Source organism: Microtus oregoni, unplaced genomic scaffold (genome assembly GCF_018167655.1).
Source record: "Microtus oregoni isolate MIOR12 unplaced genomic scaffold, Mior012 000036F_ref0000092, whole genome shotgun sequence".
Classification (NCBI taxonomy): Eukaryota; Metazoa; Chordata; class Mammalia; order Rodentia; family Cricetidae; genus Microtus; species Microtus oregoni.
In genome coordinates, this window is record NW_024543095.1 from 9,756,684 (window position 1) to 9,773,338 (window position 16,655).

The 16,655-nt window shown below is 44.2% G+C and overlaps 1 protein-coding gene and 1 pseudogene across 1 annotated transcript in view; both read left to right on the forward strand.

Annotated features, from left to right (window-relative positions):
* LOC121432828 lies at positions 1 to 922 on the forward strand (annotated as a pseudogene).
* Positions 923 to 4,091: 3,169 nt separating this feature from the next.
* Qpct (glutaminyl-peptide cyclotransferase) overlaps positions 4,092 to 16,655 on the forward strand; it is a 29,834-nt gene continuing 17,270 nt past the window's right edge. Inside the window, exons 1-2 of the mRNA XM_041631232.1 lie at positions 4,092 to 4,286; positions 16,308 to 16,454. Coding sequence (XP_041487166.1) covers positions 4,167 to 4,286; positions 16,308 to 16,454 — 267 coding nt within the window. The 5' untranslated portion in view covers positions 4,092 to 4,166. The remainder of the gene's footprint in view (positions 4,287 to 16,307; positions 16,455 to 16,655) is intronic.

Here is a 16,655-nt window from a genome sequence, read left to right on the forward strand (position 1 = left end):
CATATCGGGTGCCTGGTCACCAGGACTGCCTTCAGCTCTTGCAAAGTGGATGCTGTTGCCATCAGTAACCCCTCCATTGGCCTCAACTACATATTCTATATGTTCTTGTAAGATTGCACCTACCGCAAGATGCACAGCACAGACAAGGCTGAGAACAGGAAACTTGTCATCAACAGGAAGACCATCTTCTTTTGCCAGGAGTGAGATTCTATCAATATCAGATAAGGGTATTGGTGTTGTCTCTATTACCTTAGAGAAGGGCAGGATCCACTTGAAGGGTAGAGCCAAAAGGGTCATCATCTATGCCCCTTCTGCTGATGGCCCCATGTTTGTGATGGATGTGAACCACAAGAAGAATACCAATTCATTCAAGATTATCAGCATTGCCTTCTGCCCCGCCAACAACTTAGCACCCCATCCACCAACCAAGGTCACCCATGACAATTTTGGCATCATGAAGGGACTCATGACCATAGTCCATGAGACCATCCAGAAGAGTTTGGATGACTCCTCTGGGAAACTGTGGCATGATGGCTCTGGAGTTGCCTAGAAGATCATTCCTGCATCCACTGACTGCCAAGCTGTGGGCAGTGCCATCCAAATCCGAACAGGAAACTCACTGGCATGGCATTCCATGTTCCTTTCCCTAATGTGTCCATTGTGGACATGACATGCTGTTTGGAGAAAGCTGCCAAAGATGAAGACATCAAGGTGGTGAAGCAGGCATCAGAGGGCCCACCTTTCAAGGGCATCCTGGGCAACACTGAGGGCCAGGTTGTCTCCTTTATCCGCTATGACTTTAATAGTGGTACCCACTCTTCCACCTTTGTGGCTGGGGCTGGTAAAGCCCTGATATGACAATGAATATGGCTACAGCAACAGGTTGGTGGACCTCATGGCCCGCATGATTTCCCAGGAGTAAGAAGCCCTGAACCACCCAATCCAACAAGATCAGAGAAGAAGGGAGCTGGAGATGGCTCAGAGCTTAAGAGCACTGGCTGCTCTTCCAGAGGTCCTGAGTTGAAGTCCCAGCAACCACATGGTGGTCCACAACCATCTATAATGAGATCTGGTGCCCTCTTCTGGTGTTTAGGTATTCATTCAGACATACATAATAAATAAATCTTAAAAAAAAAAAAGAACAGAGAAGAAGAGAGAGGCCCTCAGTTGCTGAGGAGTCCCAGTCCCAATGAACATTTCCCCTCACTGTTTCCATCCCAGATCTCCAGGAGAAAAGGGGGGTGCTTAGGGAGCCCTACTCTCCTGAATACCATCAATAAACTTCACCTGAGGAAGATAGGGATTTGTAGATTGGTGGGAGGTTCTAAGGAAAGTTTTTCAATGAGTGAAAACTCACAATTGATCAAAGTCAGTCACCACATGAAATATCTAAAGTGTGTACAAATTCCAACATTTGTTCCCAATGCACTTGAGTACCTTTGGCTGTGTAGACATGCACTGCTTAGATCTCCCTTCTGGAAGGACTGTTCCAGCTGTTGGGAGTGCTGTGGCTGCAGCTTTCTTGGCAGCAGAGCCTCTTGCAGAATTCCCTCCACTGAGGTGGGGCGATAAAGCCCCAAACATTTGGCCTATCGCAGGGCAACCATGGCTGCTATATCTGCTCTGTGGCTCCCTAATGGTGCCAGCGTCCTACTTTCTTGTCGTCAGCTTCTCCCTTTGCCCTCTCCTGTTCCTCCCAGGAAGGTTTGTCCCAAGGACACTCCCTAAACACATTCCACTTTCTAAACTGCTTCAGAGTCTGCTTCCTGTGGATGCCAAACTGCAAGAACACTTTACTGAAAAATATAACCCAAATCAGAGAACTCTAGGGAGAAGGAACCATTGCCAAGTGATGTATTAACGTTTTAGCTTAAGTAATTGCACAGTTTTATTTTGAATGGCTTTTACTTAGCATGCTATTGTGGGTCACATTCTCTTTCATATAGGCTTGGCGTTTGTACCTTCTCCGTCTCAAAGGATTCATATTGTGAAAATATAAAAAGTCAATAAGGCAAACAAGATAGGTTCTTCATTCCGTAACCATTCAGGAAACCCGAGGTTGGCTAGTCATGGAGAGGAAGTATACACGGAACTGTTGATAGTGGTTTGCTCTCAATACTGAACCAAAAGAAGCTTTGAAAGTGGTTTAAGTATGAGAACTGTCCCTGGATGTCCCAAGGAAACTACCTGCCATTAATTAGACCTGCATATTTAAACTGCCACTCAAACCCTAACTGGAATATAGTTATAGCAATTTTGTAGACTAGCAAAGAGACACCTCCATCCTGTTATCCCTTTCAGCTCCAGACAGCAGCAGGACAGTGTGTTCTCTCTTCTTAAAAACACCCTGCAGCCAAGAAAGATTGTGTGTGTGCATGTGCGTGCCAGTGTGCATGTGTATGCATCTCTGTGTGTGTATGTGTGTTCTTCTGACAGATTTAATTACCATCAACTTTGATCCCTAGGAAATACTTTCTCATGTCTTTGTTCTGGTTTTCCTAGGAGCTCTGTGTAGTTCGAAGCCATCTTGAGACAGGAGAAACTCTTCTCCTCACTGTGGAAGAAGAAACCACCCTCACACTTCAGGCCAGAAACTCACAGACAAAACACACTCCACTCCTCCCCACCCCACTTAGCTTACAGACAAAATACACCCCGCTCCACCCCTACTTTTCTTTTCTGCAGTGCTGAGAATTGAAGCCTGGGTACAAAGTATTCTTCCACTAAGCTACCCTGCCAGCTCTGGTTGACCCCTGATGCTGTGTTGGATACTGAACACATGTGCTCTACACTGAAACCATAGTCAGTCAGGTTTTTTGTTTGTTTTTATTTTTAAGACAGGATTATTTGGATAATAGTGGCTTATGAAGCAGAAAAAACCCTCCCCAGTACCCACAGGAGATTGTTTCTTTATTACTCTCTATATAGCGTAATCCACAAATGTGCAATCCCTTGTAACCTAATAGCGTAATATTTGCATATAAAACGGAATCCCTTCATAGACTTTAAATCATCCATAACTTGCTTGTAACAGTTAATGCCATGCAAATAAGTATTGTGTTCTTTGAGGAATCTGGGGGATGCCGTTCACATACAGCATAGATACAAACTCCTATGATTTGCTGGGCCACCAGGGCTGGCACGTGCCTTTAATCCCTGCACCCAGGAGGAAGAGGCAGGCGGATCTCTGCAAGCTTGAAGCCAGCCTGGTCAACGAAGTGAGTTCCAGAACAGTCAGAGCTGTTACACAGAGAAACCTTGTCTGGGAAAACAAGTTACAAAAACAAACAAAAAACCCAACCTTCCAACCCCTATTGTTTGGATTTGTGGTTAGTTGAAAGCCCTATGTAGAATCTGTGGAAGTAGAGGACCACCTAAAATTTGACTTATGCCTTTTCTTTTGGAGACAGTCGTTAGAAATAATTACCTTCAGAGTTACTATATCTTAAATCTCTTTTATTTCAGTAATTACTTCAACCTTATTTGTCAATTTGGGGATAAGGTGGTCTGCCTTTTAAAGGACCGTTAATCTTTGCGAGAAAAGACACACAAGATGGAAACAGTAGCTTCGAGAGGAAACACTTTTCCTAGGGGCTTCCACTCCAGGCTTTCTCCAGGGAGGTCTCAGTTTCCACGGTGTCAAATGGGGTGAGCAGATCAGATACGAGCGCCTAGAAGGAACTGGACCGTTGCCTGGTGCAGAGCATTGCTCAAATACTGACTCGGTCCGGGTTTCAGTCATAAAGAGGTGCCCAAACTCACTTACAGCCCCCATGTCTGTTAAACCCGTTTCCTTTTTATTACTCCCTCTTATGGCGATGGGAATCACAGAAAGGGTTTTTCCACTCTCTTCCTTCCTTCCTTTCTTTCATCCTCTCCAAGATAAGGAAGTGGCTTTCTTTGTTTCTTGGATTCGGAAGCTCCTGTCACCCAGGGCATCCCAGTCCCCTGGCTTGCTGGCGCCTGGCGGGGGGGTGGGAGGGGGGCTGAGGGGTAGGAGGGCTGCTGGCTTCTGCTGGCTCGGCTCAGCGGGAGGCCACCGGAGGCGATGGGGAGGCGGGCACAGTCAACTCAAGGGTGGAGAAGGGGGAAGGCAACCGAGGCGCGCTCCCGGGCTCGTGACCGCGGGCAGCCAGGGGAATCCGCGCCCACACACTCTTGCAGAGATGGCAGGCAGCGACGGCTGGCGCGTCGTGGGCACTCTCCACCTGCTGCTGCTGGCGGCAGTCCTGTCCCTGACAGCCGGGAGTGGGAGTCCTGGCACCGCTGCCTGGACGCAGGAGAAGGTGAGGGCCGCTGCGGCGTGCTGTACTTGAATGGCTCTTGGTGCCAAGACCCGGGACTGGGCCACTTCCTCCTGGACTAGCCAGAGGCAGGTCAGGGATGCTGTCCCCCTGCCCAGGCGTCCAGCCCCCACCCCAGCACCTGAGAGACAGCGTTCTCTTTCCCAAGCCTCGGCGCCAGGACTAGGCTCGGGGCTGCGCTGGAGACGCCTGGGGGCTGGGTGATGTCACCCGCCTCCCTTTGGCATCGTTCTAATGGGGGTGTTGATAGGCACAGGAAGTGTGTCTCGCTGGCTGTGCAAGAACAGGGGCATCGGGGCACCACCTCCCACTCACGACCCTGGAGAACAGCGATCCCCGCGCTCCGGGAGCTCCTGAGTGCCTAGACTACTCTAGGGGTGTGCCCGCGAATCCCCAACTAGCACATTCAAGGATGCTCTGTGTGGGGACTGAGTTTCCTTGTGGACTCAGCGCCAAGGTATTGTTAAGATATTTAAATTTAAAAGAGGCGCTGGGTGTTTTCAGATGCATGAATTGAGTTGTGGAAATCTCATTTTTAAGGAATTCAGAATAAAAATGATTTGCCAAGTCGCTTTGCATGAAGAAATAGATTCACAATTGCTTCCTTTTCTTGCTCAACAGTTTTGAAATCACCAAATTGCTAAGGGCTGTGCCAGTGTTGATGGTTTGGGAATAAAATGGTATGCCTCTAAAGGAACTAAGGACAGCAGCCGTCTGGGATCTGAACTTTGGACGACATTCCTCAATGACAGAAAGCTTTCAGTGTTTCAGACCGTCTGAAATGCTCATTCGCGGGTAGCCTCATGCACATGTGTATGAACGGCCCACTTGAGGTGAGCTCAGTTTCAGCGAGCTTCACTTCAGGGCTCCCAAAAGACCCCCGTTCACCTCCGGAGGGAGCCTAGCACTGTGAGAAAAGCTGACTCCTGTCACTACAGGATGAGGAAAACAGTTTCCTTCCCAAAAGGCCTCCAAGGCACTCACAAACGGATGAGCAAATCCTCTTCTCCACTGTTTCGGAGCACCTGGGAGGTTCAAGCACTGGGAGGGGATATTCAAACTAGAATATGGCATCAGGCCAAGGTGTCTTTAAGAGAACTCGAAATGGGTGAGATATATGGTTGGAAGGAGCCGAGTCACACCCAGGGCCTGTCTGTGGGCACCTGTAGTAGGCAGGGGTGTTTCTAGGTGGGAGAAGATTCTGTGATTCTTAAAATGTTTCAAACTAAGGAGAATTTAGCTCTGGAGAAATGTCTTCTGCAATGTGAATTTTTGTTTCCTTTATTTTTTTTATTTAAATTTATTTATTTATTAAGGATTTCTGCCTCGTCCCCGCAACTGCTTCCCATTTCCCTCCCATGCCCCCGATCAAGTCCCCCTCCCTCATCTGCTCGAAGAGCCATCAGGGTTCCCTGACCTATGGGAAGCCCAAGGACTGCCCACCTCTATCCAGGTCTCCTAAGGTGAGCATCCAAACTGCCTAGGCTCCCACAAAGCCAGTACGTGCAGTAGGATCAAAAACCCACTGCAATTGTTCTTGAAGATCTTCACCAACCCCGCAACTGTTTTCCTTTATTTTAAGAAGCCTCTCAGGACTGTTTCCCTGGGAAAGCAAATGCTCTCAAAGGGCACAAAAGTGACAGTCAGCCATGACATTTCTCAGTGAATAGCCCCTCCTGCTTCTTTTCATAAAAGTCTGCTGGGCAGCCAGCTCTACTTCGTAGCCCGGGAGGTGAATCAGTCCACACTGAGATACACACGCCTTCCTGCCTTTTACGATGCCTGGCTGGTTTAATCAGATGCGGTAGGTGTGCTCTTGATGCACAGGCCTGCCCACAGGAGAAGTGTGATAGCGAAAGCATCGGTTTTGAAATCCATTGCCTTTGTTTGGAAATAAAGGTGTGTCTCTTTTAGTGGCATCTAATGGGCAAAAGCAGATCAACCCTGCTTTATGGCTGTGTTTAGAAGCATGATTTAATGGTTTGAAGCCTAGAAACATTACAGATGATTACACTCCCAGCTGGGTCCGCCAATGTATGTATATTGAAGGGTATTGACATGTAGGTACCTTAGTCAGATATATAAAACCACCTCACTTGAATTTCACAGTACCCTGTGGAAGAGTGAGTTTATCTCCATTTAGAGACCAGGAAACAGGATTAGTGAACTAGTGAATTAAGGAGCTAGAATTTGGCTTAAGCTCTCTTCTATCTGTTTCTTCTCATTCTTTCTATTTTTTTCACTCTTTCTTTTTAAAGGTAGACAAATATTGGCTGACCAAGGAACAGTGTGTGTGTGTGTGTGTGTGTGTGTGTGTGTGTGCTGATGTGTAGTTTGGAGGACAGAGAAAGAACTTTCTTAATCCTAACCTGAACCCTATTTTTATCTCTCTGGGCCAAGAAGACCCTCATTGGCATTCTGAATCAGGAAGCGTGTTTGGGGCATTGTTTCTTCCCCCACCCCTAGACTCTGGTTCCTTGACCTCCCTCCTCCAGTTTTAAAGTCACTGTGAGGCTGAAGGTTGGTGTATATCTAGAAGGACTGTTCCCATATTCCACCCTCCCCCACGCCAGCCCTGGTTCTTTACTACAGATCCATTCTTTTGGTTTAATTGTTTGAAGGATAATCTCATCAAATTAATTCTCCTTTAGATGAGAGCTGCTGGCTATTGAAAAGCTTCCTGTGTTTTAAGAGGAATGTTGAGTTCAACGAACTAATTAATGGGTGCAGCTTCACTTGAAGTGTTCCGGTTGTGAATGTAACATGTACTCATTCTAAAAATCTCCAAAAATACACAAAAAAGTATTCTAAAAAGGAAACAAACATTTTCATTCTTTAGACAGTTCCTTTTAATCTTTCGGGTGTTTTATTGCCCCTCTATGTGTGTGCACGCGCACACGCACACAGACACGCACACAGATGTATATTTATAGGGATGAGTGACAATGGTTATATTTCAGGTTATTATAAGGACAGAATGAGCATGCACAACAGAACAGTGGCTGTCTTACCTTAAAGCTCAATACATTTTAAAAATAAATATACGTAAGTATTTTTGCTTCATATTGTATTATCCATACAGTTTAATATGATTGATAGCGAGTCCTGAATCTTACTGAAGCTGATCAAATTTGCTGAAAGCGTAGATTGCGAAACCATCATCAGTTGGTCATTCTTCACCTTGAGCGTTGAGGTTGCTCGCAAATCTCTATCAATAAAGCGGAGATGAGAACGTAAGTAGGCCGTCAGAAACTGTTAGCTGTTCTCTGCAGCATTGTGTGTGCTTTTGGACCGCATCTCATTCTTCAAGTCCTTAGGGTTCCCCCTTCCCCATCCTCTCAGTTCTTACCCATCCACTTTTCCACCCCTGTGACTTGTCTGGAAGCAGGAGACTTCAAGGCAGGGACCGAGAGGCCAGCGAGGACCTGGGTGTTAGTAGACGAGAAAGCCAACTCTCATCTGGGAATCTGTCTGGTTTGGGAATCTGTCTGGTGGGTAAGAGTCACGGCGTCCGTTTTACACATTCGGTTGCCTTTCTTAGACATAACTACTAAATGAGCAGCTGAGATTGGCCCCTCAGTTGCTGTGTTTCCTTGCTGTTCTGATTTTAAGAAGCAAGCCTGTTCCCACTGGACAAAAAAAGCAGTTTCCAGCTCCTTTCCCCTGTGTTTCTACTGCCTGTTGCTCCCACACGTTTCCCAAGTGCTGGCCGAGTGGAACTTACAGGTAGCAAACGTTTAGTCTGGAAGGCTCACAAAAGATAGAAGCTTGAACTGGCTGTTTTTCTGTAAAGATCCCCCTTACATTCAGTGTTTTGGAACTTCCACTCCCTCACAAGCTAGGCCGCCTGTCCAAATTATGTAATGAAACTCTCTGGCCTGGGACCATGTGATTAGATGGGAGATGTTTCAGGATCTCTGGTTCACAGGTTTGTTTTAGCTGAAAGATTCTTGTCACCTAGAGCAGACTTCATTGTCCTTTCTGCCTGGATGAAAAGACAAGGCCAGGGCTGTAACAGAGCCTTGTTCCTCTGAGAATGTTGGCACCAATAGAAATTGTCAAAGTACCTTTCAGTTGAAATAAACCATGAATAAGCTTGGGGTTTACATTTGCCATTGGGTTTAATGCGGTTTTGTTTTGTTTTGTTTTGTTTGTTTGTGGACAGAGTATCACTGTGAAGCTCTGTCATAGGGCTGGACCTCACTGTGTTGACCAGGCTGGCTTCAAGCTTGTACTGATTCTCCTGCCCTTGGCACTCGAGTGCTGGGGTCACAGGTGTGCACCTCCACACCCAGCTTCAATATTGTGTTGGGTGCAGCCCCTGTCCTCTGAGCCTACCCATTCTTCTCATTTTTGTCTTCTTACTCATTCTTGTTTTGAAACAAGGTTTTTTGTTTTTTGTTTTTTTTTTTTTTTTTTTTTTTTCGAGACAGGGTTTCTCTGTGGCTTTGGAGCCTGTCCTGGAACTAGCTCTGTAGACCAGGCTGGTCTCAAACTCACAGAGATCCGCTTGCCTCTGCCTCCCGAGTGCTGGGATTAAAGGCGTGCACCACCTCACAAGCTAGGCCGCCTGTCCAAATTATGTAACGAAATAAGTTTTTGTAGCTAGTGAATTTTCAGACTAAGATTCCTTTAGTTCAGTGGTCCTCAACCTTCCCAAGGTTGCGACCTTTTAATACAGTTCCTCATGTCGTGGTGACCCCCAACCATAGAAATTATTTTTGTTATTTTAACCTCATAACTGTATTTTTGCTACTATTATGAATCATATTGTAAGTATCTGTGCTTTCTGATGGTCTTAGGCAACCCCTGTGAAAAAAAAGGTCGTTCAAGCCCCGAAGGTTGAGAATGTTAGTTGAAAGGATGCTGTTTAGCACGTGCGAGCCGTAAGCTTTCCTGCGGGAGCTTTTGGTGAATCAAGGGACCTACGTAACTGACTGTGGTTGTTTTGCTTTCAGTGTTCTCCAAGAGTGAGGAAGTTTGTTATTTCTGTGATTTTGCAGATGTTTCTGCTCCCAGAAAGAAGGGGGAAGAGTCTCTATATTGAAAACACTTATAAAATCAACCATTTTTTGTGGTTTAGCTCAGGAGGTTGAAGAGCAAGAGAGTAATTGATTCAGGAGCATCCGTGGGTCTGTCTGCTGAACTCACTATCGGCTACTAAGAATGGTCATTCTGCTTTCATATACAGCATCTTTTGCAGTTCAAGGGTGTGATGCTTAAACACGGATCCTCAATTTGACAGGATGTAGGAGCACCTGGAAGACAAATCTCCGTGCCTGTCTGTCAGGGACTTCCTAGATTGGGCTAACTGAGGTGGGAAGACATTTCCTAAGTGTGGGTAGTACCATTCCACACACTAGAGTCCTAGACTGGACAAAAAGATAAAAACAAGCAATGTACCCAGCACTCAGGAGGCAGAGGCAGGGGGGATCTTTGTGAGTTCAAGGCCAACACAGCAAGTTCCAGGACAGACAGCTAGGGCTACACAGAGAAACCCTGTCTCAAACAAACAAACAAACAAAGTAACAATGTTTACCTCCCTCTCCTTCCTGACTGTGGCTATACTGTGACCTGCTGTTTCATGTGCTCCTGGCACCATGCTTTCTATGCATCAAAGGCCTTCAAACTGAGGAAATGGAACCCTTCATTTCTTAAATTGTTTTGTTTGGTACTGTGCCACACCAATGTGAGAAGGAACCAATATAGAGATGCTGGAGGGATATTTATTTTATTCTTGCTTTTCTTACGTCTTTTGAGATTTTTTTTGAGCGTCTATGAAGTATGTAATTAAACATAACTTTGATTTCTTTTCACTGTGGACATGAGTTGAAGAACTCTGGCCACAGTGATTTGGTTGGCTCTAGGGTGGATGCTCAGCAGTTAAGAGCACTGGTCCAGAGTTCAATTCCCAGCACCCATATGGTGGCTCACAACCATCTGTAATGAGTGCAAAAGGGTGGAGCGATAGATAATGAATAGAAATAGGGGTGTGAATAAGAATGTCTAGTCATTTATTTATGTGATGTGGAGGAAATGTCAAAGGACATGGCTGGAATCAGGTCTCTCCTACAGTATAGAATCTGGGAGTTGGACTCGGCTCATCAGACTTGGCAGCAGACCCCTTTAGCCACTAAGACTTCTCGCTGCTCCAGGAAACAGAGTTTGACATGGAGTTCTTATTTGTCACTGTGACTGCCCCGGGCCAATGAGATCTGAGTTGTTGGGAACATTAAGCAGAAACTAAAATAAAGCTCCCAAACATGGAACTAGGCTATGTCTTGTCCCCTTGCAACAGGTAGACTTGGAATCAGGACATGTCTTGTCCGGTCAAAACAGGTAATCACCCGGAAGCAGGACATCTCCTGTCCCCTTGCAACAGGCAGCCACATGTGTCTTCTGGCTTTTCTACCTGCTTATGCAATCAGCTGGATTAGCATTTATAAAGACAGAGATGTGATTTTTACTTTTCTACTATGGAAACACACATTCATAGCCAAGACAGTTTTAGAAAAACGCTTCGTTTATCTGTTCATTACTTGAAATTACCCAGTAACTACTGCGCCCTCAATATGAACCATGCCCTTTTAATTCTAGGTGGAGACAGTTCTAGTCCTCCTAGAGCTTGTAACTTATATGAAGTAAAGACATTGAGCACACCACCTGAGAAGTGGCCTTCAGGCTGAAGCCTGAAGAAGACAAGAGTTTTGAAGGTGAAGAGGAAGGGAAACAGTGTGAAGGGCAGATTGCATTGCTGGGATGCCAAGATCCTAAATATAGAACCTCAAAGTACCTGGATGCTTGGGACTAGATGCTAAGTACTAGATGCTTGGTACTGGATGCTAGGTACCGAGTGCTAGATAGTCAAAGCAATGAATGGGAGCCAACAGCACACCATGGGGCTTGCACGGCAGACCGAGACGCAGCCATGTTTTCTTGGATGGTTAAGGAACAACCATGGGGATTTCCCCTTCTCCCCCGTTTCTTTGGTTCCCACTTCACATTTCAGTTGTTTTGTCTCTTAGCTTCAGCTTTCTTCTTTAAGAGCTGTTTAACATGAGGGCTTAGATCCTGGAGGTACTAAGGAGTTTAAAGGCTTCAATAACAAATTTGTTTAGGAAATATACTTGTCTGGTGTGTAGGGCTACTTAAGGGCATTTTGAACATATTCTCCCTCCCACACTCTGCAACCTTTCCTTCTGTACCCATCTGTTACTTCCCTTTGTTCCCCAGTTTTGTTTCTACTTTTATGCCATCATATGAGTTTAGATGTATGTAAAGTCTCTAGTTGAATCTTTTATCCCTGCGAGTGATATATGAAAGAAATATACTTTTAAACGTGTGTGTCTCTGTGTGTGATTGTGTTCACACATATGTGTGGAGGTCAGAGGACCACACGCAAGAGATGGTTTTCTTCTTCCACCATGTGGTTCAGGAGCATGAACTCAGGTTCCTGAGTCGTGGCAGCAGGTGCCTTTACCCACTGAATTATCTCCCTGCCCTCCAGAAATATACTTTAAAACGTATTATTCCCAATTAAAAAACCAAAAACCTTAATATATCCAGGGACAGTGTCAACATTCAAGAGTAAGGTGGAAGAGCAGAGATGAGGTAGAAGAATGAGCACTGGGTTGGGAACCCACCCACCAGGATGCTTTCTGTGGATTTACCTGCAGCTCTGCCTCCAGTTGGCTTCTCCAAACCTAAGTGTCCACTGGTAGATGTCAAGGAGGTTGGACTAGATTAGCTCCAAGTGTCTTATCCCATTCTAACATCCTATACTTCTTTACTATATGACAGAGAAAACAAGCACATTGACTATTTACTAGGATATGTGTGTGTATATATGTATGTATGTGTATATATGTATACACTCATCTAGTTCCAATTCCCTTTGGATGTAGGTATTAACTCCATTTTGCAGACTAAGAAATGGAGCCTCATTAAGGTTAAGTACCCCAGCCAGAGTTACAGTTAGTGGTGGGTGCTGAGTTAAAAGATTATATCTGCTCAAACAGCCTTGCTCTCTGCATGATAAACACTGGAGAGTAATATCAGACCATCTACAAGTGCAGAGGGATATAAGCAATGAGACAGCCAAGGTCTCTAATTCCACAGGGTCTCACTAGCTGCACGGGTGGTCCATATGAAGTGACTTACCTGCGTGATTATTTGGACATATCCAGCTAACACTAATCCTGGAAGGCACCGAGAGATGGCCAGAACACTCTCAATTTCTGTGTGGAATTCCAGAGGACTCAATGTCCTTATGTCACCCTCATCATTCTCGTTAGGGAAGAAGTAATTCGATCAACCATTCACTTCCCTTTGAGGAGGAGTGCCATTTTCCTCTGTGCACCTGATAAACTTGTAATGAGTGAAGGATTCATCAGCTTTGATGTCATAAGAAAATACAGCGTGTGTAAGTCATATTCAGGATATATATTTCAACATCAGGTTTATTTAGCTTTTAAGTTTCATTTTAATATATAAGTGCAATAAGGAGTATTATAAACCTTAATGGTATTATAAACCTTATTAGAATATTAAGGTAATTTAGCTGATGATTTAAAGGAGCTCCTATTTATCCAGTTATCCAGTTATAAACTCAGGTTGAGAGGAATTTCATCTATCCCCTGAGTCCAGGTTGATAGAAATAGATATTGAGGACTAGGAAGAAGGCCCAGTGGTGCTCACTGTGCAAGCATGAGGTCATGAGTTGGAATCCCCAAAACCCCTGTAAAAGCTAGCTGGGTAGCGTGAGGGCCTGTTATCCTAATATTCCTATGGGGAGATGAGAGACTGGGACAGGAAAGCCATGAAGCTTTTGGCCAGCAAGCCTGGTCTATGTAGTAAACAAAACAGCAAAGAGACCCTGTCTTAAACAAGGTGAAGGTGGGAATCAACATCTGAGGTCGTCTTCTGAACTCCATATATACACTATACATGTGCACGTGCGTGTGCGCGCACACACACACACACATAAATTTAAAATGAACTAATAGACTGCAGGCATATAGTTTTATATTTTATAAATTTATTTATTTATTTTAATCCTGGCCTTTCCCCTCCCTTCTCTCCTCCCAGTCCCCCCACCCCACTATTGTTTTTTTTTTTTTAAGACTAGTCTTTTTTATTTTATTTTATAGTTAGGGTGACCACTGCTCTGATGAAACGCCATGACCAAAGTAACTTGGGGAGGAACAGGCTAACTTCAGCTTACACTTCCAGGTAACAAACAGTCCATCACTGAGGAAGGTCAGGAGAGGAACTCACACAGGGCAGGAACTTGGAGGCAGGAGCTGATGCAGGAACTTGGAGGGAGCTGCTTACTGGCTTGCTTTCTATGGCTTGCTCAGCCTGTTTTCTTATAGAACTCAGGACCACCAGGTCAGGGATGGCGCCACCTACCATGGGCTGCCCACCCATCAATCACTATGAAATTTACCTATAGGTATTTTCTCACTTGAGGTTCCCATCTCTCAGGTAACTATAGCCTGTGTCAAGTGGACACAGAATTAGTGAGCACAATGTTTATGTGCATTTTGTCTGCATGTATGTCTGTGTATCATATATGTGCCATATGCCTACAGACACATGTATGTCTGGGTACCACGTGCATGCCTTATGCCTACAGACACAGGAAGAGGGCATTGAATTTCTTTAGGAGTAAAGTTTTATATGGGTATTAGTGAGTCACCATATAGGCGCTGGGAATTAAAACCAGGTTCTGTGGAAGAGCAGCCAGTGCCCTTAACCACTATCTCTTTAATCCCCAGGAATATAATTTAAAATGTTCTAGCAACTATGTTAAAAGGTAAAAGGTGAAATTAATTTTAACTGTTATTTCATTTACAGTATGTTAAAGTTGTTTCAGTACATAACTAAAAAATATGAATGAGATAACTTTTTTAAAAATCAAAATGTCTTCAAAACTGGTATGTTTGTTAGGTGTGGTAGTGCACACCTTTAATCCAAGGATTGGAGGCCAGCCTGGTCTATATAATAAGTTCCTGATCAGCCAAGGATACATAGTGAGACACTCTATCAAAACAAAAGCAAAACAAAAGAAAACAAGAAAACCACTACCACCACCAACAACAACAAAACAAATCACCACCAGTGTTGTAGTAGGAACCTGCTTGTTTGTTCCTGGCTGCTTAGCCCTGAAATAATCATACAGAAACCATAGTATTCACAATGCTGTTTGGCCAATAACTTAAGCATATTTCTGGCTAACTCACATCTTAAATTAACCCACCTCCATTAATCTATGTTTACCACAAGTCTGTGGCTTACCGGGTAAAGTTCCGACGTCTGTCTCTGATGGGGCTACATGGCTTCTCCACCTCCACCTTCCTTCTCCCAGCATTCAGTTTAGTTTTCCCTGCCTAGTTCTACTCTTTTGCCCTATAACAGGCCAGGAGAGTTTCTTTATTCATTAATCAATAAAAGTAACACATATACAGAAGGACTTCCTACATCACGCCACCACCAAGAAAAACCCCAAAGCCCCAAACCTGGTATGTCTATTGCATGTAAAGCACATCTCAGTTCACAAGCTACATTTCAAGTCTTTAGTCATGCGTGGCTAGTGGCTTCCTGTAGTGGGTAGTGTAGCTCTAGAACAAACCTTTTGACTAGTGTTTTCTGGGGAGTGATACATTAGGAGAATTGGCTGATGCCATAAAGTTTGTATAGATGGCCTCCAACTTCTCTGACAGGCAGTTTTGAAATACCCACAATGCACTGCCTTTCATAAAAGAGCCATACTAGCAAAGTTCATTTCTTTGCTGTCAACAGCTTTTTAAGTATTAAACTTTCTTCAGGTAATAGTCTCATAATAGTTCTTTTTTGTTTTTGTCATGTTGGTGTTTTAACATAGGGTTCCTCTGTACAGGCTAGGCTGGTCTTGAACTTGTGATCTTCATGTTTCTGACTCCTAAGTGTTGGTACTACATATAGTTGTTACTAAAATTTTTAAATTACAATTATTTATGTGTATGCGTGTATGTACATGTATATCACGATGTGTGTATGTATGTGTCCCATGATGTGTGTATGTGCATGTATACCATGGAATGTGTATATGTAAACAATGGGGTGTGTGTGTGTATAACATGATGTGTACATGTAAAACCTTGATGTGTGTGTATATGCACATGTATACCATGGTGTGTGCGTGCATGTATGTGTATAACATCATGTACATGCAAACCATGATGTGTGTATATGTACATGTATACCATCATGTGTGTATGTACATGTCAACCATGGTGTGTGCGTATATGTGCATATGTGTGAGTGTGCATGTGTACGTACATGTGTGTGTATATGCATGTGTGTGCATGTGTGTGTGTACCATGGTGTGTGTATGTGTATAACGTGATGTGTACGTGTACATGTAAACCATGATGTGTGTATATGTACATGTATACCATCATGTGTGTATGTACATGTCAACCATGGTGTGTGTGTACATGTGCGCGTGTGTGCCTATGTGTGCGCGAGCATGTGTGCATGTGTGTATATATGTGCATGTGTGTGTGTGTGCATGTGTGTGTGTGTGTACCATGGTGTGTATGTGTAGATCAGAGGACACCTTGCTGGCGTCGATTCTCTTCTTCCACCATGTGAGTCCCGGAGACAGAATCAGGTCTTCATGCCTGTTGGCAAGTGCTTATCCGCTGAGTCATCTCACCAGCCCATAACTGTTATTTTTACACCTTAGTTTTATAATGCAATTATCCAGAAAAACCATTTAAGTTGCACAGGTTTTAAGTGTGTGAAAAATTCTCATAATAAAAGCATACTGTCAATTTTGTTTTTAAAACAACTTGTCAAATCTGGAAGAATCAAGGAGCTAATTTTAAGTTGAGTCCTTTATTTTATGTGACATAACCCTTATTCCTTTGATTTTGTGATTTTAGGGCTACAAATCACAGATGTACCATGTTGTCTTATCATATGCAATTAGAACTAAATCATTTTATTTAATTGCAGAACCACCATCAGCCAGTACATTTGAATTATTCATCTCTTCGCCAAGTTGCAGAAGGCACCAGTATTTCTGAAATGTGGCAAAATGACTTGAGACCATTGCTGATAGAACGCTATCCAGGATCACCCGGAAGCTATTCTGCCCGTCAGGTAAGAACATAGCTCACTCACCTAAAGGCTTTAAATGTTTTGCTTTACCATGGGGGATAAGATGGCTAAAGTTCTCAGTTGTGTAATATCTGGATACAACATCTCATTACTCACTAGCAGAGGTAGTCAAGGAAGTCGAACATCGGAGTGTAAATGTCTGTTCTGGGTAGAGCAATACCCATGCACTGAAAATCAGTGTCT